The sequence below is a fragment of the Dipodomys ordii genome, unplaced genomic scaffold (assembly GCF_000151885.1).
Source record: "Dipodomys ordii isolate 6190 unplaced genomic scaffold, Dord_2.0 Scaffold31, whole genome shotgun sequence".
NCBI classification, from domain to species: domain Eukaryota; kingdom Metazoa; phylum Chordata; class Mammalia; order Rodentia; family Heteromyidae; genus Dipodomys; species Dipodomys ordii.
The window spans coordinates 8290895-8312985 of record NW_012267247.1 but is presented as its reverse complement, the minus strand read 5'-3'; the positions used below and the strand labels follow the sequence as shown (position 1 = coordinate 8312985).

Here is a 22091-nt window from a genome sequence, read left to right as displayed (position 1 = left end):
GTAAAATAAAAAAGAAATGTAATTGAAAGTGTGGGTGATGATCAGAAATCACAACCTCCACACGTTGCTCATCGGGATGGAAAGTGGTACAGTTCCTTTGGAAAACAGGCTAGCAGATCCTCAAAACACCAAATGCAGAGTTGCCATATCACCCAGTAATTCCACTCCCAGATCTACACACACCCACGAGAAAGGAAAACATGCATCTATACAAAAAAAAATTGTATATGGCTATGGGTAAAACCACTAAGCAAAACCACCTACAAGTGGAAACAACTCAAATCTCCAGCAACTGATAAATGGTAGTACTGATGAATGGGTGGTACAGACATTCAATGTAGTATTATTTGAGCATAAAATGGTGCTGACACATGCTATGACATTGATGAACACTATCTGCTAAGTGAAAAGCTGTCACCAAAGGAGTGTGGCCTAGCCTTTGCTTCCACTGAGACAGGAAGTGGGTGCATGGATGTCAGAAGCGGAGGGAATGCACGCAGGCGCCACTTCTGCTGCACAGTATGAGGCTCCTTTTGCGAAGGATGAAATGTTCTGGGACTAGATAGTTAATGAGTCATTGTGTGATGACAATAAAAATCCACCTTATAAAGATATAGCTCACAGACTACTGTGAATTGTATGACATGAAAATTATGTCAATAAAGTTACTTAAAAATTAACTGAACAGTAAGAAGTAATTTTAATTAGAAAATAGTCAATAGACTATTTTAATTAGAAAATAGCCAATAGAGGATATACACCCACAAAGATGTTCAACATCACTAATCATTAGAGAAATGCAAATTAAACCCATAATAAGACATCACCACACGTGCATAAGAATGACTAAAGACAAAGAATAACAAAGAATAATGATAGTTGGGCACTTGTGGCTCCTGCCTGTAATCCTAGCTGCTCAAGAAGCTGAGATCTGAGGTTTGCAGTTTGAAGTCAGCTTAGGCAAGAAAGTGCATGAGACTCTTATCTCCAATAAACTTGAAAAAAGTCAAACATGGAGCTGTGGGTGATGTGGTAGAACGCTAGCCTTGAGCAAAAAAGCTCAGGGACAGTGCACATGCCCTGAATTTGAGCCCCAGTCCTAGCATACACACACACACACACACACACACACACACACACACAGAGTGACAAACCACATCTGACAGAATGTAGAGAAACTCTTACATGGACAAGAGGTGCGGGAAAAACCACTTGAGAAGAGTTTGGCAGTTTCTTACAAAACTAGACATAGAATTGCCAAACAACTAGCTGTTGGACTCTAGGCCTGAATCCCAGAGCAGTGAAAACACAGGCTTAAGTAAAACCAAAGCCTGTGTGTCAATATTCATTGTAGTTCTGTTCATGATAGCCCAGAGCTGGAAACAACCCAGATGTCCATGAATGAATGAATGAATGAATGAATGAGTAAACTGTGTCATGGGTATACCATGGGATACTATTCAACAATAACAAACAACAACAATAAATGAGTGACCCACTTGAGAATATAGATGAATCTGCTCAGCAAGGAAAAAGCAATCCTGAAAGGTGTATGCTTCATGCTTACATTTCTATAATATGTAGAAATAAAGTTTTATTGTTCATGGCTGCCAGGGGAAAGGACAGCAGATTCAGGAGGACTAAGGGCTTGACTATGAGAGGAAAATTCAAGGGACCTCTATCTGTAGTCTTAGAAGTCTTCTGTTTCTGATTATGAAACCCACACAGGGATAAAGTGACACAGAAGGATATATACATAGAACACACCCATAAATGCATCCATGTTTACTAAAGAAACCTGGATAAGCTCTGCAGGTTATGTCCATTTCCATCTCCTGCCTATGATCTTGTGATCTTAGAAGACATAACTTCCTGGTGAAACATCTCCCTGTATAATTTTACAACTATATGTGAGTCTACCAATACCTGAAACTAAAGAGTTTAATAGTTAAGTGGCAAAGCTGAGCACAGCAGCAAACACTAACAGACTTAAAACACCAAACTAAGTCCATCTGAGAGACAAGTTTTCTCCATAGTGGAAGATCTGCAAACGGCAGGAAGATCTGCAAACATCCATGGACTGCAAAGGAATGGCTGCACACAAAAATGCTGCAGTTTGCCCCATTGCTTCACCAATGAAGTCTCCACCAGGAGGCTCCTTCACATGTCCTTAACTCCTGCTACTCTTCTGGGTCACACCAGGAATGGAATCTAGGGCCTCATTCACTCTAAACAGGTGCTCTACCTGACTTGCTCCTGCTTTATAATGAATAAAAGTGGACCTCAGATTCCAAACTTACAACAGACATCCCAACCTGGTAGATGGCAATCGCTTTGTTTTTAGTATTTCTTTTTAGAATTATTTCACTTTGTAGCAAGTCACACTGATTTTCCAGTTAGAATACTGAATTTCCTTTAAAAACAAATGCACAACTAAATAAGTAAATAAATAAATTAGCTGAGTGCCAGTGGCTCAAGCCTGTAATCCCAACTACACAGGGGGCTAAGATCTGAGGATCAAAGTTTGAAGCTAGCCCAGATAGAAAACCTGTGAGACTCTTAACTCCAATTAACTACCAGAAAAATGGAAATGGAGCTGTGGCTAAAGTGGTAGAATGCTAGCCTTGAGCAAAAATTGCTTGCCCATGCCCCGAGTTCAAGTCCTAGAATCCACAATAAATAAATAGTCAACAAACAAACAAAAACAAATGCACTAGCTGGTTGAGGTGGTATACTGTAGCATGTGGGAGGCTGAGGCAGAAGAATCGCAAGCTCAAGACCAGCCTGGGTATTTAGAAAGTTTTAGACTACTCTGGACTATCATAGATTGTCTCAAGGAAACAAAAGCTAACTAAATATACTAGGGGTTTGGTGGATAGCTAGGCTAGTTTTAAACTTAAGCTTAAAATTCTTCCTTTTTTTTTTGTTTGGTGCCAATACTGTGGCTTAAACCCACAGCCTGAATGCTATCCCTTCACTTTTTCTGCTCAAGGCTGGCACTCTACCCAGTTGAGCCAGTTTCACTTCTAGCTTTTCAGTGGCTAATTAGAGATAAGAGTTTTGCAGATTTTTCTGCCAGGGTTGGCTTTGAACTGCAATCCTCAGATCTCATCCTCTTGAGTAGCTAAGATTACAGGTGTGCATCTATTTTAACAGAGAAAATATTTAGTAGTTAATAGTATGGGTGTGTTGAAAATTGTAGCAATGTGGCTGGAAGTATGATTAAGCAATAGAACACCTGCCTAGCAAGCCCAAAGCTGAGTTCAACCCCCAGAAAAAAAATTTAAAGGAAAAATTATACCAGTGGCCTATGATACAATGCTCTCTGGATGACTGATATGACCTCTGAAGGTCAGAGGTTCAGTATGCCTATTGGGTACGATCAGCAAACTATGGTCTATGGGCTATGTCTGGCCAATTTCCTGTTTTTACAAATAAAGTTTTATTAAAACACAGTCACAGCCATTTGTTTACATATTATTTATGGCTGTCTTTGTACTACAAAGACAAAGCAAAAACAATTGTGACAGAGACCCCAAATCCTAGGAATTCTAAAAAATAAAAACCAACTATCTGGCCCTTCCTAGCAAAAGTTTACTAACCCCTAGTCTTCTGCATGCCACAGAGACACTGCAAGTCTACCCCAGGATCCTGCCTACTCCAGGTCATAAGGCCAAGTGTGGGAGAAGTGCTCCATGCCTTCAGATAACGGAGAAAGCCATCCAGTGTGGGTTCTGGGCATGCCCTCTCTCCCAGGACTCATGAACAGCCTGGTATTACTGGCATGGCTATCATTTTCACATTGGCTTTGCGCTTGACCATGTCCTTAAGGAGGGGGTCCCTCGTCATCACCATGTCCCGCACAGTGCTTATTACAGTACATGACAAGCCACAGAGTTAGGTGAGGCTTATTTATATCCGAAGACCAGCACAAGGCTTTTATGCAACAAATGTTCCTATGAAATGTCCCCCAGCTGTAGGCTTCCAAGACAACAATCTGCCTAGGTTTTTCAAAAAAAGAAATTTATCTCCTTAGATCTCCCCCTATCCTGCCACTCCACCCACCCACTCCCACAACATCAGGCACACAAACAACACACAGGCTCCCTCTCAGAGGTGGACGGTTAATGTTCAGTAATTAGAACTTTGCTGGAACATTGGATTATAATCACCTTCTAAGAAGATCTGTTTTGGTACATTTCACAAGCAAAGAATTTTAATTATGGGGGTTATATTAGCCAAGCTGTATGAATTTTTTAATGTAATATGTGAAAGTAATTAGAGTGGCTACCTGAATAATATCCCTTAAATGATAAGATTCACCAGTACTGGTCTTGTAGAGCCTAAACTCACTGTGTAATTAGTGTTTTTAAACAAACATGTGTCTGTGGGTATAAAATTTTCAGACAAGGAAATCATCTATCATCTAAAGAAAGAGAGGGCTAGCCAGTCACACACACACACACACACACACACACACACACACACACACACAAGCCCACAGACCATATCAGATTTTCATTCATTTGCTCATTTACATGATAACTGAACATATATGCCATGCCTGGCTCTTGAATGATTGTCATATAACCTATTCAAGGAGACATCAGTACATTTACCTGACCATCCTGCATGGGATGTTAATAAACATTCATTGTAGCAAACAGGCAGAGAAGATGAGAAGTTTGTGGTCAAATAAATGTAGGAAAAACACTGCTTTCAAAGACATTTTAGAGGTCTTTAGCTAGGGCATTCTTAGGGCCTTTAAAACATTTCTATACAATAGACACACATACCAGTAGACTGCTTCACCAGCCTGGAGGTCTCACAGAATCACAGTTTGAGAAAGATTATTTGGGCCAATTAACCCCAAAGAATCATGTGAGGTGTACGAGGGCAGTGATGTGTTCAAGGAATAACCCATTTTCAAAAGAGGGAATATTTCCCAATTCCCATGGTGTAAATACTCCCACCATCGCTGATTTCAAACTACTAACGTAATGCCTTCCTTCTGCCTTGCTCCTGGACAAACAGAAGCTGAAACAGCCAGGGAAAGTTGGTCCTTCTGGTATGAAAACCTACACTAGCATCGCAGGCCTTTTGGTCAGGAGTAACATTCCTTAAAGACTGCTGTTTCCAGTCCAATTCATACTTGTAATGTGACCACAGAGAATGTTGAAGAACCCCCCCTCCCCCGCCTTAAACGCCTTTGCTGATGGTAGCAGGGTCGGGGTGAGGAGGAGAGTCCTGAATAAGAAGGCAAGAGTCATCATGGAGGATTTGTCGCGCTTACCTGCCTTGCTTTTTGATAAATGACCCCAAACTTAAATGTGTTGTTCACATCATGCTCGTCGTAGGACACAATCATTTGAGAGGCCTGGAAAATGGGAGAAGGGAAAAAAAATTCAAGATTGTTATTAATTTGGAGGCAAGTGAAGAAGCAAACAGAAGGAGAAGCCCCCATGTCAGTCCAAAACATGGCCCCAATGAGAGACATCCATGTGTACAGAGAGAGTGAGAACCCGTGGGCAGATGGTCAGGATGCCACTCCAAAGGTCTTGGTTGGCTCCTCACATCTAGACTTCTCCAGTGGTAACTAAACCTCTGCATCAGCCACTCTGTCTCTATCCAGATGTGCCAGCCACAGCTTGAGCATAGCAGGAGTCCAATGAGACTCAAAAATGGACGTCAGCCCAGTTTTTATCTGTAATATACAAAATAAAGCCAGAATGCCCAAACTGGTCAGGAAAGATGGTCCTAACTCTCATTCTACTTCTTCAGCAATATAACTTAACGCAAGGCATTATTCCTGCCCAGACTTCAATCTCTGTATCCATAAAATGAAGATTCTCTGAGGAGAAACACACCCTAGTAAAATACACAAACAAAAACAAAGCCCTGACCACTGGTTCCACCTAATTGTCCATTTTGCCTTGTAGAGCTGCTATCCGGGTTCAGACAGCCTAAACTCAAGTTCTGAATCTGCTGCTTTGATGTACACAGCTTTCAGTAAGTCAGTTAACTCCCTTCATCTTCCTCCTCTTTTAAATGAAGAGGTGTATTTACGAGGAGTGAGACAAACATAAAGTGCAACTATCATCAATATCATCATCATCCTCATCACCATCTTACAACAGTATCATCAAAACCAGTGTCATCATCAACATCTTCATCCATATTACCATTATCACCAACCTTCCAGAAAGATCAGAGCTAAACCAGTTTATTGAGAAAGAATATTTGGGTGTGATTGGAATACATTTCACAATATGAAGGAGAGATCTGCTTATGAATTATGATAGGGAAAGAACAAACCAGGAGTAACTTGTTAGCTGGACTATACAGCCCATGTTTGATTGCCACTCAGTGGGCTTTCTGCAAGGTTCTCAGAAGCAGAGCAAGTGACACGTCTCAGTGACAGCTCCCTCTCCTCCCCTCCCGCCACCCTCCTAAGAGCCCTGCTGCCCAGCCCTAGAGAAAGCCCTCCACTCCTAGCTGAGATGAGTCAAAGGAGATGAACAGTTGCCCTGCCAGAGAGAGGCACCAAGCCACAGAAACCTTCCAAAGAAAAGTCTTAATTCTATAAACTTGAAGCACACACACACACACACTTCAGCCAGATTCACATCCCAGCCAAACTCAAGCAATCCTTCAAATATAGAAAACATGAAAATACAGCTGCTCTTTCATTATTACCAAGGCCAGAGCTTTCCAAGTTAAAGAGAGAATTATATAAAAGCCTATCACTGGGTTCTTGGGGCGGATGTGATTTGACAACAAAACTCACCAAACCTTTAGTTCAGTCAGACCTTTATGATAGGGTTTTAATGTGTGGTTACACCTCACTAATTCAGCTTTGGTTATAAAGGGCAGACAGTCTGAATGACAGGAAACATTCAGCGGAGTGTGGCATAGGACCGGTGAGTGCCTACAGATGGAAAATGGCTGCAAAAAAGCATCTGGAAAAAGAATGGCTCTGTGCAGACACAAGCTCTTCCCCCTCCCCATCCCACTGCAGATGGATAAATAGATGCTTTGAAGAATGACAGGCCCAGTCATGGGCAAGGAAGGCCAAGACTTCCAGATATCCTAGCAGGATGAGGGGGCCTCCCTTCCCCACCAGGCATCTTATTTCATGACTCCTGGTTGTCATACTTAAGACTCAGGGAATAGAGAAAGCTAGCTCCAGCAAACCTCAGCAGCCACAGCGCTGGCCAACAGGCGCTCAGGGTACAGCTCTGCTCTTACTTTCTCCCTCCGGCCTCATGAAGAAGCAGTCAGTGCACAGGGTCTTTTCCTGTGGCTAATTTCAAGCAATTTTCCATCGGGATGATTCAGGTCCTGTCATGCCATAATTGTTCTTGAGTGGGTTTCTTTGTTGGTTTGTTATTATTACTCTTCTCCTCACTCACACTCCTATATCAGAACTGGGGTTAACGTCCGGCCAATCTTAAGGAAATTGCTATCCGAGAATCAACTGGTTTATTAACAAAGGCCAGCAGGGGATTATAAGGCCTGAGTGTTACAGTAACAAGATTGCTGGGAAGCCCTACATGATGGCAGAGTAGATACACACATATCCTCCCAGACTCATGTCTTGCCCCAGAGCTTTCCTCAAGGGGCTGCTACTAGGGTGAGATGCAGAAGCCACCAAACTGTTACCTCTGCCATCTTCACACCTGTTAGGCAGGTCTAGAGAAATAGACATGCCTGAGGATGAGCAGTGTGTAAAGGGGTGGGCAGGAAGAAAAGGGAGGGGGGGAATAGAGGTTTATCATAGACACACCACACACACACACACACACACACACACACACACACACGCAGCAAGCTCCCCCATACAGCCACTGCCATGCAAATCCACACCACTTTGCAAAACCCTGGCAAGAGGGAGTATGAAGGTCCTCACCTTGGGGTACAGGACAGGGTTGAATTTCAGCCCCACTGCATCGTCACAGAAAGCCTGAGCAGGGAGAGAAACACAGAGTTCAGAAACATAGAGTCCTCTGGGCTCCTCTGCCCACCAAGAGACAGCACCATGATGGAGGGCATAGCGCAGGACAGGGCTTCCAATCAGGCTTGGCTGTTTGCTAACAGGTGCCCAGGCCAGAAACTAACCTTTCAAAGGGTTCCTGCTAAAGTGAAAGGAGGAAGAGGAGGAAGCCTGAGACTTATCCCAGAAGATAATACCAGAAAGCTTTCTACCTCCCAAACTTCCAATCAAAGTATCCAAGCACAATTCTCCCAGCATTCCTGCTCCCGAGTAAGGCAGCCACTTCTGACCCCACTTTACTGCCAACACTGGTTCCCTGTAACCCTAGCAATGACATAGCCCCACACCCCTGCCCACTGCCAGCTTCTTACTCAAGAATAGTAATGGCTCTGGATCCTCCTTCAGCTCAGCCTAGGTCCTTCCTCTCCTGCTTTCCTATCTATCTTCCTCTGACACCCCACTGTTTAAGCTCCATTGGCCAGCCTGTCTTCCATTTCTCCTGTCTCTGGAACTAACCATGACTGCTTGGGGCGGAGACCAATGATTCTATAATTCCTGGAGTAGCCTCAGCAGCAAGGATCAGTTAAGGAGGGAAAGGGAAGATGAAGGCAGCCCCCTACCTCCATCCATAGAGTCAAATGCCAGGGAAAAGTAGCCTCTCCCTCCCCATGGGCAGAGCCTCTACCCCATTCACTCCAGAACAGCCCTGGGATGACAGGGAAAGCCATCTTCTCTCTTGAGACACTGAGTTTTACCTTTGCAATCTGAGGGACACTGGGTAACTTGCTCAGTCCAGCCAGAGGGATCCGCTCATGCACTGTCTTCAGCTTGGACCTGCATACACGGACGAGGTGAGACAAAGGCTTCCACCCAAAACAGAATCAGTAAGGAAGGCGGCCAAGACCACTCTGGGCTGGGGTACTCACTGCAGATCTCCCCAGGACACAGATCTGCCACCTTCCACCCAACCCAGGAAAAGAAGGAGGCACCCACCCTCCCACCCCCTCCCCCGCCACACACAGTGGGAAAAGGAAGACCCTTCCTGGGGTCTTGACAGGGGAAATGACACAAAGACTCTGCCTGCTCAAGCTGCCTGCAATTAGCTCCCTTCCAGGTCACTGTGACTTTTTTTTTTCTTATTTCTAAATTTTGTCTTCTTCCAAAGAACTGAGTCCCAGCTTTGGGATCTATTTAGATTTTGACATGCAAATGAATCTGTATGAAAAGATAATCTAATATTTGAAAATCTGGATTGACTTAAAATATAAAGGGATTCACCATATAAGACTCTAAATTTAGCCTGTTCCCTTGATTCATTTAGCACATTATAAAAGTGTTGAATTTTACTGAATGCTTCTCTGCATCTGCTTAGATAATCATATGGTTTTTTTAAATCTGCTAACCTGCTGGATTACATTTCTGTTCAGCCATCTTTGTGTGCCGTGGGTGCTCAGAATTTATTTGGTTAATTGTTTATTTATATTTTCACATCCATTTTCAAAGACAACACCCACCTATTTTCTTTTTTTTTTCCCCTTGTACTTCTCTTTGCAGGTACCAAGAGCAAAGCGTTATTCTAGCCAAGAAACATTTTAGGATCACTTCCAGACCTCTGGAATGGTTTCTGTGACACAGGGATTTTTTTTCTGTTCTTTAAACATTTGATATAATTCATCTGTGACATCACTAGGCTAGTTACCTTTTTTTTTTTTGTCGGTTGTGGGGCTTAAACTCTGGGCCTGCAAGCTGTCCCTCAGCAATGCAGCTCAAGGCAAGTACTCTACCACTTGAGTCACAGCGCCACTTCCAGTTGTCTGGTGGTTTATTGGAGATAAGAGTCTCATGGACTTTCCTGCTGAGACTGGCTTTGAGCCATAATCCTCAGATCTCAGCCTCCTGAGTAGTGTTAGTTACTCTATAGAAAGGATACTTCACAGAAGTATCTTTATAGAAAGATACATTGCAGTTCTTTAGATGTTTAGGTTTTCTTACTCCATGTTAAGTCAATTTGGGTAATTTAAGTTTTTCTGTAAGAGTTGATATAAAGTTGGTTTTCTTCATCTAGTTGTGTCTCTCACTGCTAAAAATACTAGGGTTGTGTGTGTGTGTATGTGTGTGTGTGTGTGTGTGTGTATGAGTGAGTCTGTGTGTGTGTTGCTAGGAATCAAACCCAGTGCCTCACAAATGCCAGGCAAGCACTTTATCTCTCAACTGCATCCCCAGTCCTTGTTTGTAACTTTTCTCTGTTTTCCTTAACAAGTCTTAACTACAGGTTTACCTATTTTATTAATTTTGGCGGGGCATCTTTTAGATTTGGTGATTGTCTCTATTCCTTTTTATTTTTGCTTTGTATTTCACTCACCTGTTCTTGAAATTTTTTAAATTTCCTTCCTCTATTTTCTTCAGGTTTTTTTTCCTATTCTTTTTCTACCTTCCTAGACTGCATACTTACTCATTTAACCTTTCTCTTTCTTTAACCAGTGCATTTAAAACTATACATCTCCATGTAAGTGCCACTTTCATTGCACCACAAAACATTCTGATTGGTAGTACTTTCATTGCCATTTAATTCTAAATATTTTGTCAGTTTATGATATTCTCATTAGCCTATGAGCTATTTAAAAGGTAAAAAGGAAAAAAGAACTTTCCAAACATGAGACAATTTTCCCTTGATATTTTAACTGCTGATTTATAAACTGCCTCATATTCAAGGAAGATAATCTATATTATTTTTTTTTTTTTGGTCGGTCATGGGGCTTGAACTCTGGGCCTGGGCGCTGTCCCTCAGCTCTTCAGCTCAAGGCGAGCGCTCTACCACTTGAGCAGCAGCGCCACTTCCGGTTTTCCATTGGTTTATTGGAGATAGGAGTCTCACGATCTCTCCTGCCCGGGCTGGCTTTGAACCGCGATCCTCAGATCTCAGCCTCCTGAGTAGCTAGGATTACAGGCGTGAGCCACCGGCGCCCGGCAATCTATATTATTTTAAATTTATTTATCTAATACATGGACCATGGGAGAACACACAACTGAGTGTGACGGTGAAATGAACCTCTCCTCCCAGAATTTTCCACCCTGCTGGGAGTGCCAAGACTCTTCCTAGGGGAGGTGGGAAGTTGCTCAGGAGAAATGCCCAAGAGAAGCATGAAGCAAGAACCAGGTTGCACACCCCGCGCTTACTCCCAAACACAGCTATCTGTGAGAGCAGAGACAACCAAGGATGCTACCCGAAAGTGCTTGCTCCACACCACAGGAAACATCAGGAGTTGAAAGAAAGCATTCCCAAATTATTCAGGCGTGCTTCCTTTATCCTAAATGTCTTCTTCCTGAAATTCTACTTCATCTGATTTTCATCTTGCCATGCCAGCTTTACGTTATAACTTTCCATATCATTTTTCCATCAGTGTGTCTCTCTTAGCTGGGTTTTTTAACCCAACTTGATAATCTGATATTTTAGTGGGATGACTTAATCCATTTATATTTTTATAACTACTAACATATTTAAAATACCTAGGATTTATTTTTTTCTATTTCTATTTTATTTTTTTCTATTCTATTCTTTTCTGTAGTCTCCGTATAAGACAACATCATTCAGTCCCCATCGTGGCTACCCAGTAACTAAGTGCCATTCACATTCTACAGTCTGGAGACCTGGCTCATCCCAGAAGCCTCCTGACCTACCTTTCTTCCCTGGGCCTCCTTTTCTTTCCTATCACTATCCTTACTCTAGCCAGAGTGACCATTGTGACATTCTCTCTTCTATAGCTCTCCTCTTGCTCTTAGGACAAAACTCAAGCTCCTAAGTCAATTAACAGTGGCTCACACCTATAATCCTAGATACTCAGGAGGCTGAGACCTAAGGATCAAAGTTTAAAGCCGGCCCAGGCAGGAAAATCCATGAGACTCTTTATCTCCAATAAAGAGAAAAGCCAGAAATGGTCTGCGGTTCAAGTGGTAGGTGGCTAGCCTTGAACAAAAGAAGATCAGGGACAGAGCACAGGCCCAGAGATAAAGCCACAGAACCAGCAAAAAATAAAAATAAAAACAACCTCAAGCTCCTAAACCTCATCTGTACATGGCCGAGCTTTTTCCCATCTGTCTAGCCCGACCTCTCAACTCCATACACATTCAAACCCTATTCAAGACATTTTGAATTTCTGTTTTCCTTTCCATCTATCTCTTGTATCACCCCACTAGCTTATGACAATCCAGGTCCATAAGAGGGTGAGCAAGATTAAGAAGAGGACTACAAACATCTCAAGTGGAGCCTGAGGTATAGTACATTGGTAGAGTACTTGCCTCGCATGCACAAAACCCTGAGGAAGAAGAAAAAGAAAGAGGAAAAGGAGGAGGACAAAGAGGTTAGTAAAGAAGGAGAATATACTGATTACTTTTTATGTTCAGGAAACAAGGTAAGAGTTTATTCCTCACAGTATCCCTACCACTACACTTTAAGTAGACTTTAAAGAATAATTCACTCCCTCATATGAATCATCTTTGCAATGCTAAAGTAACTCTTTCTTAGCTACAGTACATTTTTGTTAATAGCCTGCTTGGATTTGAGTTTCTGAGAATGATATTTTGTTTAAAGCATTTGTCCATATTCATAAGGAATACTGAGCCCTACTTTTTTTTCTTTTTCTATCTTTTCAACTTGAAATTTCATTTGCCTGATTTTTTTTCAATGTAGATCTTCTAAGCATTATCAAATGAACTGGGAAACTTTCCATACTCTTCTCTTGAACAGTTTAAGTAACACAAAATCTGTTCCTTTAAAGTTTAAAATACCTGCCTGCCTACCATCTAACCTAGAAACACTTGGAGAAATAATTCTTTGGGAACTTTTCTAATGTATTCCATAGTTATTGGTGCATTTGAGGGTTGGTTTGTGTTGTTTTAACCTCATCTCGAGTTACATTTAATAATGGATATTTCCCAAAAAGGGCATCTGTCTCAAATAACATTTTCAATTGCATAGCCTGAACTGAACATCAGATCCATTAATAATTATTAAATCTTAATATGTAGTTATCTATCCTTTTACATATAATTTTGCACATTTGTGTTTTCTCTTTTAACCATATTCACTGCTCAGTTATCTATACCAATCAGGTTCTCCCTAATGGAACCCAAGATTTATCAAGTCTGTGTTCTTTTATGTCTAATCTATTCACTTCTTTAATCTTTATTCCTTCCTCTTACTTTTTTGAGGTAATTATGTTGATCATAAGAGTGGCAGCTACCATTTCTGATTATCTGTAGCTGCTCAAAAGGGCACATTGCAGGCCAAGTGCTGGTGGCTCATGCCTATGATTCTGCTACTCAGGAGGCTGAGATCTGAGGATGAGGGCTCAAAGCCAGCCCAAGTAGACAAATCTGAGAGACTCTTATTAACTAGCAAAGTAACTAGCAAAAAGACAGAGGAAGAAGTGTGGTTCAAATAGTAGAATGCCAGCCTTAAGCAAAAAAGCCAAGCAAAAGCAAGAGGCTCTGAGTTCTGAGCACTAAAGATGGGGGAGGGGGGAGAAGATACACAGTGCTCAACAATTTTAAGACTGAGACATCATTACCATGTCACAGATGAGGAAACTGAGGCACAGAGAGGTTACTTCTGTGTCAATATCACTCTTTCTTATTTAATAATAAACTGTTTAAGTTGATAATTTTTCTTCTAAGTACAGTTCTGAATAGAACCCATTAGTTTTTATGTAGAATAATATAAAGTATATAAAATATATAAAGTATATATATATATATATATATAAAGTAATGACTTTATAAATATTCTATAACCATGGTTTTGATTTCCCCTCAGGCCTAAAAGTTATTTTTTTTTTTTTTGGTCCGGTCATGGGGCCTGAACTCTGGGCCTGGGCGCTGTCCCTCAGCTCTTCAGCTTAAGGCTAGCGCTCTACCACTTAAGCCACAGCGCCACTTCCGGCTTTTTTTTTTTTTTTTTGCTTATGTGGTGCTGAATCGAACCCAGGGCCTCAGGCATGCAAGGCAAGGGCTCTACCACTGAGCCACCTTCCCAACCCTAAAAATTATTTTGAAAAGAGTTGAGGTGTTTATTTCTATGTGGCTACGTGGGTTTGTTTAAAAAAAAAAAAACCTTCTTTTGTTGTTAATTTCTACTTTTATTATCAAAGTAGAGGTGAACATACTCAATAGTGTTTGCTTTTAAATTAATTTAGATTTATATTATGATCCAAAAGTTCCTGAATCTACCTGTCTACTTACCCACAAGAATTTTTAAATAGAAATTTCAAATAGCAGTCCAATTAAACAAAACAACCAAGCCTCTGAATAGAAATTTCACAGCAAATAAACACAAGTATATACATGAAGAGATGGTCCCAAATAATGAATAGATTTTACATGGCTGAGCTCGAGGCACACACAGAGGTTAGTGGGCATGCTCTTCTAAGATCTGAGGCTGCAAAGCTGGCTGCTGTCAATTGGGAGGCATCAAGTAAATAATTCAGAAGTCTATGAGGAGTGAGGCTGGGACAGCCACCACTGCCAGCCAGGAAATGCTACCTCTACATTACTTCTCCTTTGTCTCTGATAAATCTGCTAGGCCACACAACCAGTTTTTCTTGCCTAGTCTTCAATTTGGCCTGGCAGACACTCCAGGTACCTGATGGATTGTCTAGTGTCCTGACTGGTATATATGGCTTCTCTCTACCCCACTGTGTGCTGGCTTCCAGCTGAGGAGAGCCACATTTTGGCCTTGTCCTACAGGTTCCCAGGACATTCATTTCAAATAGTTGATCCCAAACAAAGGGGTTCTTGGAGAAAGACTTCTGATGTTCAGGGCTTCCTCTTCTGCTCAAAAAGGTAAAAATTATTCCAGAATTCCTCCTGTTTCTTCTTTCCTTCCTTCCTTCCTTCCTTCCTTCCTTCCTTCCTTCCTTCCTTCCTTCCTTCCTTCCTTCCTTCCTTCCTTCTTTCTTTCTGTGCTGATACTGGGGCTTGAACTCAGAGACTGTGTGAAATCTCTGAACTTTTTCATTCCAGGCTATTCTGTTAGTATTTCAGCCACAGCTCCACTTTCAGCCTCCAGTTTTGGTTGTTTGCTTTTTGTTTTTACAGTCCCATACTACATTGTTTCCTAAGGAAAAGGAATGGGTTCCACTCAGTATCACCCATATGTTGATCCTAACTCTCATACATTAACAAGTAAAAGTATTTGTTGTGCCTGGCACCTTACTACCTTTCAGTTCTGATAAGCCTATCAGATAGGATACAATATCAGAAGAAAGAGTTTCAATCCTGGTGTGCCATTGCCATCTCACTGAGAAATCCCATGCAGTCTTTGCCGAGTCTTAATAAGAAAGGAGGCAATTTTCTTTTCTTTCTTCCTTTCTTCCAAGATAGGATTGCCTATATCGCCCAGGCTGACCTTGAGCTTGTGATCCTCCTGCCTCAGGTCCAGATTACAGGCATGTGCCATCATACCCAGCTCTAGCAATTTTCTTATCATGAAAACATAGAGGCTGAGGTAGGCACACATCCTGTTTGAAGGTGGAGATGCAAGTCAAGTACTGCTGCTTCAGAAAGTTGTCTCTGGCTATTTAATCAATTCTTCAAGGCCTTGAAAATACTAGGTCTACCCAGGGCAACTTCCACAAGGGCACCTGTTTCCTTTCTAAATAAAGAAGCAAACCAAGGTTAGCCTGATGCTAATAACTTCCTCAAACTATACCCCTCCCTAACACTCCCAAAGCCAGATTATCCGCACTTGATCTTTTGCACATTTATTTCAAAATTTGGGCAGGAAAAAAAATGCAATTGCTCTTTTCCAAATACCTTCAAGAACTTCCAACTAGATTGCATGAGTACAGGCCAGGAACTTGGTAGGTTCACAGCTGTCTACTAAGCACCTTGAGCTTCTGGCTTCTCCCCCATACCCTCAATTAGGGAGAAGCAAACAAGATATAGACTCCCTTGGGCTTCCAAGAAATCCTGTGAAAATGACTACTGGAATACTTGGGACATGTATTAAAATTATGTTTTTCTCTCTTGCTAGACCATAAGCCTTTAGGGAGTAAGTCTCAGTCATCGCTGTCCCCAGCACCTACCCCAGGATCAGGTCCAAAGGTCCAGGAACATGTTCTAGAACATGTTAGATGTCTCCAACAGAAATGGATTCCAGGGCTGGGAATGTGGCTCGATAGTAGAGTGTTTGCCTTGCATGCATGAGGCCCAGGGTTAGATTCCTCAGCACCACATAAGCAGAAAAAGCCAGAAGTGGAGCAATGGCTCAAGTGGTAGAGCGCTAGCCTTGAGCTGAAGAGCTGAGGTACAGCGCCCAGGCCCAGAGTTCAGGCCCACAACCAACAACAACAACAACAACAAAAATGTGTTCCAGTTACTGCCCTTGAGGAGCTCACAATCCAAAGAGAGGTACCCTGGCTCGAGCCATACACCAGGGCTCCTGTTGTCCACATTGCTGTAACACTGGAGCCCAAGCCCCACCACCCATTAACAAAAACTTTGAATCCATCTTCCCGACCATGTGGTCACCAAAGGAAATGTTATGGTTAACCCCCTCTTGAAACATGGAACTGTGTCTCAGCTTGATGAGCCTCTGGGTCCCACACTAGAAAGAGAAACCGCAAGGGGTCTGATCCAGGTGACCTTGAGAATCAGACAGCTGGGCAAGAGCACCTGCGTCATGCTGTCTGGCAACCTAGTGTATAGCCACAGGATTCCAGAAGGTCAATCGCTCCAGCACACCCAGACTAGACTGGTGGGACTAGTATTTCTGTCCTTCCTGCCCCCTCAGATGGCAGCCTCTCCTGGAAGAGGCATGGCCTCCATCAGCGCAACAGCCCCACCTGAGAATGATCCGAAGGTACTCCATCCCCTCAGCTTCCTCACACTTGACGGACAGGATCAAGTTCCCCAAACTGCTGCCAGTACAGTAAAAGTTTAGATGATCCTAGAAATAGAAATTAGGTGTAAGCGGAGAAGCAAGCCTTCAGACATGGTCCTACCGCCCCCATCCCCTCCTTCATTAGGAGGGAGAAGCCCCACAAAAACAAAGAAGAGAGAGGTGCTACTGTGTTCACTGCGGCTGCTGCTGCTGATGATTTGGTACTGGTGGTGTTGATGTTGTTGCTGGTAGTGATGGTGGTGGTGGTGGTGGTGGTGTGATGGTAACTGTAGTTGTGATGATGGTGGTGGTATTGATAGTAAGGGTGATGGTAGTAGTGATGATTATAGCTGTGGAGGTGATGATGATGGTGATTGTGTTTGTGATGGTGCTGGTGGTGAGGATGGTGGTACTGGTGGTGATTATAGTGGTGATGGTGGTTGTGGTGAAGGTGTAGTAGGATTGTGGTTGTGATGATGATAGTGATGGTAGTGATTATAGTTGTGGTTGTGATGGTGTTGGTTGATGCTGGTGGTGGTGGTACTGGTGGTGGTTGTGATGGTGGTCATGGTGGTGCTGGTGGTATGGTGGTAATTGTGGTTGTAATGATGATGGTGGTGGTGGTGATTATAGTTGTGGTTATAATGGTGGTGGCAGTGGTAATGGTAGAGCAACCACCAAGCACACAGAATGTGCTAGATATGATGCTATGAATTTAATACCCTTTATCTTCTTTAACTGTAACCACGACTTTATGAGAAAGATGACATTGTCATTCCCACTCCCCAGATAGGAAATCTGTGCATGGCCCCAGGCCACACAAGTAAGCAACACATTCAGGGCTCATCCCCACCTCTGTTTGCACACTGAAGCTCAGGTTCTTCTCCACCATATCCTGGCCTTACTTTCTTATTCCCAGGTGGAGTTTTCACCAAGCCAGACGATGGGAGAAAGCCAAAACAATCCAAGCACCTCCCCACAATGAGAGCAAGAGGTTCTCTGTAATAAGGGGACCTTCACTGGCTTCCTGAAGCCCACCCCCCCAAGTCTGCCAAACCACAGTAGGATGCTGGGGTCTTCATTTTAACAAGACCTCCTGGTATTCCTGGGCTTCAGAAGCAGCCTCATCTAGGGGGGACTCTACAAAGCTGCTCTAACTAGAGAGTTCCATCCTCTGTCCTTGGGATTTGGGGAATCTAACAAGTCTAAAGGACAGAAATAGAATTGTGTCACTGTGAGACAATCAGATGCTTATAGCACATCATGCAGTCTGGGGCCTCAGGTACTCACCTGAGTGAGGACATGAGAGGTGTGTGCTATGTAGATGAAAATGGAGACATCCAGGATGGGAACAGTTCAGATCCATCACACCCTCCTTCATCCCCCACTACCCATCATGGCTTCCAACAACGCTAGCTGTGGTGGTTCCAAGGACCCCTCACAGGGACTCTGCAGTGCTCCAGGGACACTGCCAGTCATCCCTCTCCACTGAAGACGGAGCCCCTTCCCCAAGTCCACCCCGCCAGGCAGTGCCCCCTGGGTCTCACCTTCCCTAGGAAGTGCCTTCGGTAGGCCCTGGCTTCACCCTTGCATTCGAGCTTATAGCCAAACGTGTTTGGGCTGAGGCTCTCCTCCTCCTCCTCCTCACAGATACTGCTGCCCAGTGATGTCGGAGTGCCAACGTTCTCCGGGTCCTCGATCCAGTAGCCCCCAAACTGGGGCAGGATGATCAGAGGGTAGGGACCTCCCTTCTCCACAACCTAGAGGCAGAGAGAAGATCTTGCTCTGCAGCCTGTTCTAGGGCTGCAAGGGATTGCAGGAGGAAGAGGGGCCTAGTGGTGTCCCCACCTGTCTCTGAGCGGCTCTGGGATGGGAAGCCTGGGATTTAAGGTCAAGGACAGTACCATGAGTCTCTCCTCTGAGCCCAACAGCATCTCCAGCTTACCACTGACTCTGTAGCCCCACAGTGGCAAAGTCCATATGGGCACCCCCTTTTAAACATGGAGAAGTTGGGGTCACAAAGCAAAGATGAGGAGAGGCCAAGGTTCCCTCCCAATGGAGTTGGGAAAGGTGATCATCTCCCCAGGGATGAGACCCAGATGAGGTTTCAGTGCAGCTGGGGTGGGGAGGGTCCTACCTCATCAATGCTGGGGTACGGGATATAGTCATCCTGCAAGACAAGCCATATGACACCAACATTAGTCCAGTACTACCCATACTGTCCAATCACTGTTTCCACGTCTCTCTCCGGGGTCTGGGGAGTATACCGCAGAGCCTAGTGGGCTGTACCATGGCTTTGGGGAAAGCATGCAAGATAGAAGGGCAGCCTAGCGGCAGCTCTGAATATGATTTTGGTACCCACTGAGCCCCTCTCTCTCTCTAAATTGACACCACCAAAATGCAAATGCAGTGAACAGAAGATTCAGCCTTTGTTACCCCGTGACATTGGCTTCTTACCATAGAATTGCTGGAACAGAAAGAGGACCCCTAGACTCCCCCAAGAGGCCCTCTCCAGGTAAAGTGCTCACCTCCAAGAGCTACACCCTTGGGCCCTGTAAATGTAATCTTATGAGAAATCTCAAGTCCAACAGCCCGAAATACTGTATAGATGCATGCACAGAACATAGGGGAAGGAGTCAGGCCAAGACCATCATTAGGTCTCATCCAAGGACTCCACCCACAGCCTGCTCAGCAGAAGCATGGCACCAGTGCCCTATGCTGCCCTTCGGGTATGAGTCTAACAAGGACAGCCACTTACATGCTCCTGGTAAAAAGCAGAGTTAGACAGGTGCAAGAGAGAAGAGCCCATCACTCTCACTGCTCTCCTTGCCCTCTGTCCCTCTCCCCCACCCAGCCCACCTGCCACCCCCAGCCCACCTTGTTCTTCTGGGGTCCTGGCCTCTGTTCTTCAAGCTTGATCCCCTGTGGAACCAAGGAAGAGAGGATTCGTGGAAGCAAAGATCACAAAAAGGGTCCATTGCAAGGGTTCTGAGGCACCTTGCTTGGGGATACTGATGACCAGAGTGGAAGAGCTGGCAGGTGTGGGAGCCCTTACACCTCCCATCCCTGCTTGCTGTCAGCCCTTAAAGTAACCCCAGATGAGGCATCAGAGCAGCTGGCTAAGAACATGAACTTTGTGCTGGGTATCAGTCACTCACACCTAGCTACTCAAGAAGCTGAGATCTAAGGATCTTGGTTCAAAATCAGCTGGAGCAGGAAAGTGAATGAGACTCTTATCTCCTATTAATCAGCAAAAAAGCTACAAAGAAGTGGAGCTGTGGCTCAAGTGGAAGAGCACCAGCTTTGAGCAAAAAAATCAAACAAGAGTGCAAGGCCCTGAGTTCAAACCACAGTAATGGCACACACACACACACACACACACACACACACACACACACACACAAAACCATGAACTTGAGCCAGATCACCTGGGTTTATATGACAAATACAAACACTGATACTAGTCTGATAGGCAAGTCACAAAAACCTCGGTGTAGCTCATGGTCCTGTCTGCAAAATGGGAATGCCAACAGCTTCTCACACTGCAGTGAGGGCTGAAGGCAGAGAACAGGTGAAGCCCTTGAACACTGACTGGCAGACAGTAGATGTTGTGCATTAATAGTGCCATGACTTGGCAGCAGCAGCATGCTGAAGCTGAAGTATCTTCTCTAGTTCCCCTAGGTAGCAGGCAAAGGGAAAAGAAGGAAATGAGTCTGCCAGCATAAGAGCCAACCCTGAGCTTTTGTGTCCCGCAGGTGGGTCGGCCTGCAGGTGGCAGACAGGAAGCCTGGTCCTGGTCCTCAGCCCACTGAGAGCTTCCTGTCATTGACCTATAGTGCTTCCTATCACAGCCTCTCCATCTATATCTCAAACCCCTGATCCCACAGAAGCAAGAAACACTGCTACTGCAAGGTCAGATTCAAAGCCTGGGACTAGATTAAAGAAGTCCACTTGTAGGTGCCTGGGAAATTCACTTCTGGGAGCAACTCCCTATCCAGTAGCCCTACAGCAGGGTTCTGACCTACCTAGGTCACTCGAGAGGGGAACACGAAGTGTTTCCAAGATTGAGAAATCAGGGGAGGGTATGGACTGGGAGAACAAACTAGGGGGGAAATAACAGTCCCCTCTGGAGGGGGAAGAGTAGGAAGCAGCCCTTCCCTGGTCCTCACATCACCTTTCCACTAGCGGGGAAATGGAGGCTCTAGAAGAGGCTGTATGCCTAAGGTAGTGAGTGTCAGGCCTATGACTTGAAGGCAGGCTCCCTGCCCACCAGGTGTATGCCCACACTCCATGCTCCCCGTACAGCAGCAGGGCCCACTGCTGGGTGGGTTTATGCTGCATCTCTGGACTTCTTGGCTGAGTCAACCTGGAGACACACTGTTCAGGAAGGTGTGGGAGGGCCCCACCCACCAGACAGGTGTTTCTCACACACAGGCAGAAAACCACCTGGGTGGCCCCCGTACACTTTGTCCAGATTGGCAAATGGGGAAGGGGGCAGAGGAGAGTGATGTCAGGAGTTTGTTTGGTCTTTCATGAGTCATGGCTGTCTGGGAACAGTCCCTAGGGCTGAGCACAGACCTCCCTCAGAACTCTGGGCCACTGCCTCCCTTCCTCCTTCCCTCCCCTCCCCCACCATGGGACCCCTGCCTCAAGCTGGGCTCTCTCTCCTCCACGTACTCTTCTTATTAACTTGTCATGGCTTCCTCTTCTCCCCTCTCCCTCTCTTGAAGACTTGGAGGCTCAGAGAGGGAGAGCCGGTTGACCAAACTTACTCAATTAACAGACTGTCAGTCTGAGACTTGAACCCAAGACAGGAAGATCTAAAGCTTGTACCCCTATTCCCTCCTGTTTCACAGGGGCTCCAGCCCCACTTAATGAGGGCGACTTCCTTCAATTCCTAGATTCTTGAGCTGGGAGTCAGGGATCAAGGATCCTAGTTTTAGTTCTTCACAATTAGCAAGTGGGACGCAGGCTCTTAAACTGCTCTGGGACTCGACTTCCACAGTGGCTTAATGAGGAAAGATGGAGTCCACACCCAAGATAGAAATCCTGCCACTCCAAGCAGCGCTTCACCACTGGCCCTTCCCATAAGACAGCTTCTGGAAACTGTGAGCCTTCTCGGGGGACACATGAGAAAGTCTTACATACTGAACTTGGGTTTCCTCGCTCCCTTCCTGCGGGAGGAGAGGCCTCAAGGTGGGGCTAAGAACAGAAAAGTTG

The 22091-nt window shown here is 44.4% G+C and overlaps 1 protein-coding gene across 1 annotated transcript in view; it reads right to left on the bottom strand.

Moving 5' to 3' along the window:
• Positions 1 to 21212, bottom strand: part of Rap1gap2 (RAP1 GTPase activating protein 2) — a 48117-nt gene extending 26905 nt beyond the window's left edge. The window contains exons 1-8 of the mRNA XM_013016318.1: positions 21159 to 21212; positions 19749 to 19793; positions 19009 to 19041; positions 18419 to 18631; positions 16834 to 16937; positions 8749 to 8827; positions 7910 to 7963; positions 5294 to 5377 (exon numbers count right to left, since the gene is read on the bottom strand). Of these exons, the coding sequence (XP_012871772.1) occupies positions 5294 to 5377; positions 7910 to 7963; positions 8749 to 8827; positions 16834 to 16937; positions 18419 to 18631; positions 19009 to 19041; positions 19749 to 19793; positions 21159 to 21212 (666 nt within the window). The remainder of the gene's footprint in view (positions 1 to 5293; positions 5378 to 7909; positions 7964 to 8748; positions 8828 to 16833; positions 16938 to 18418; positions 18632 to 19008; positions 19042 to 19748; positions 19794 to 21158) is intronic.
• Positions 21213 to 22091: the final 879 nt, after the last annotated feature.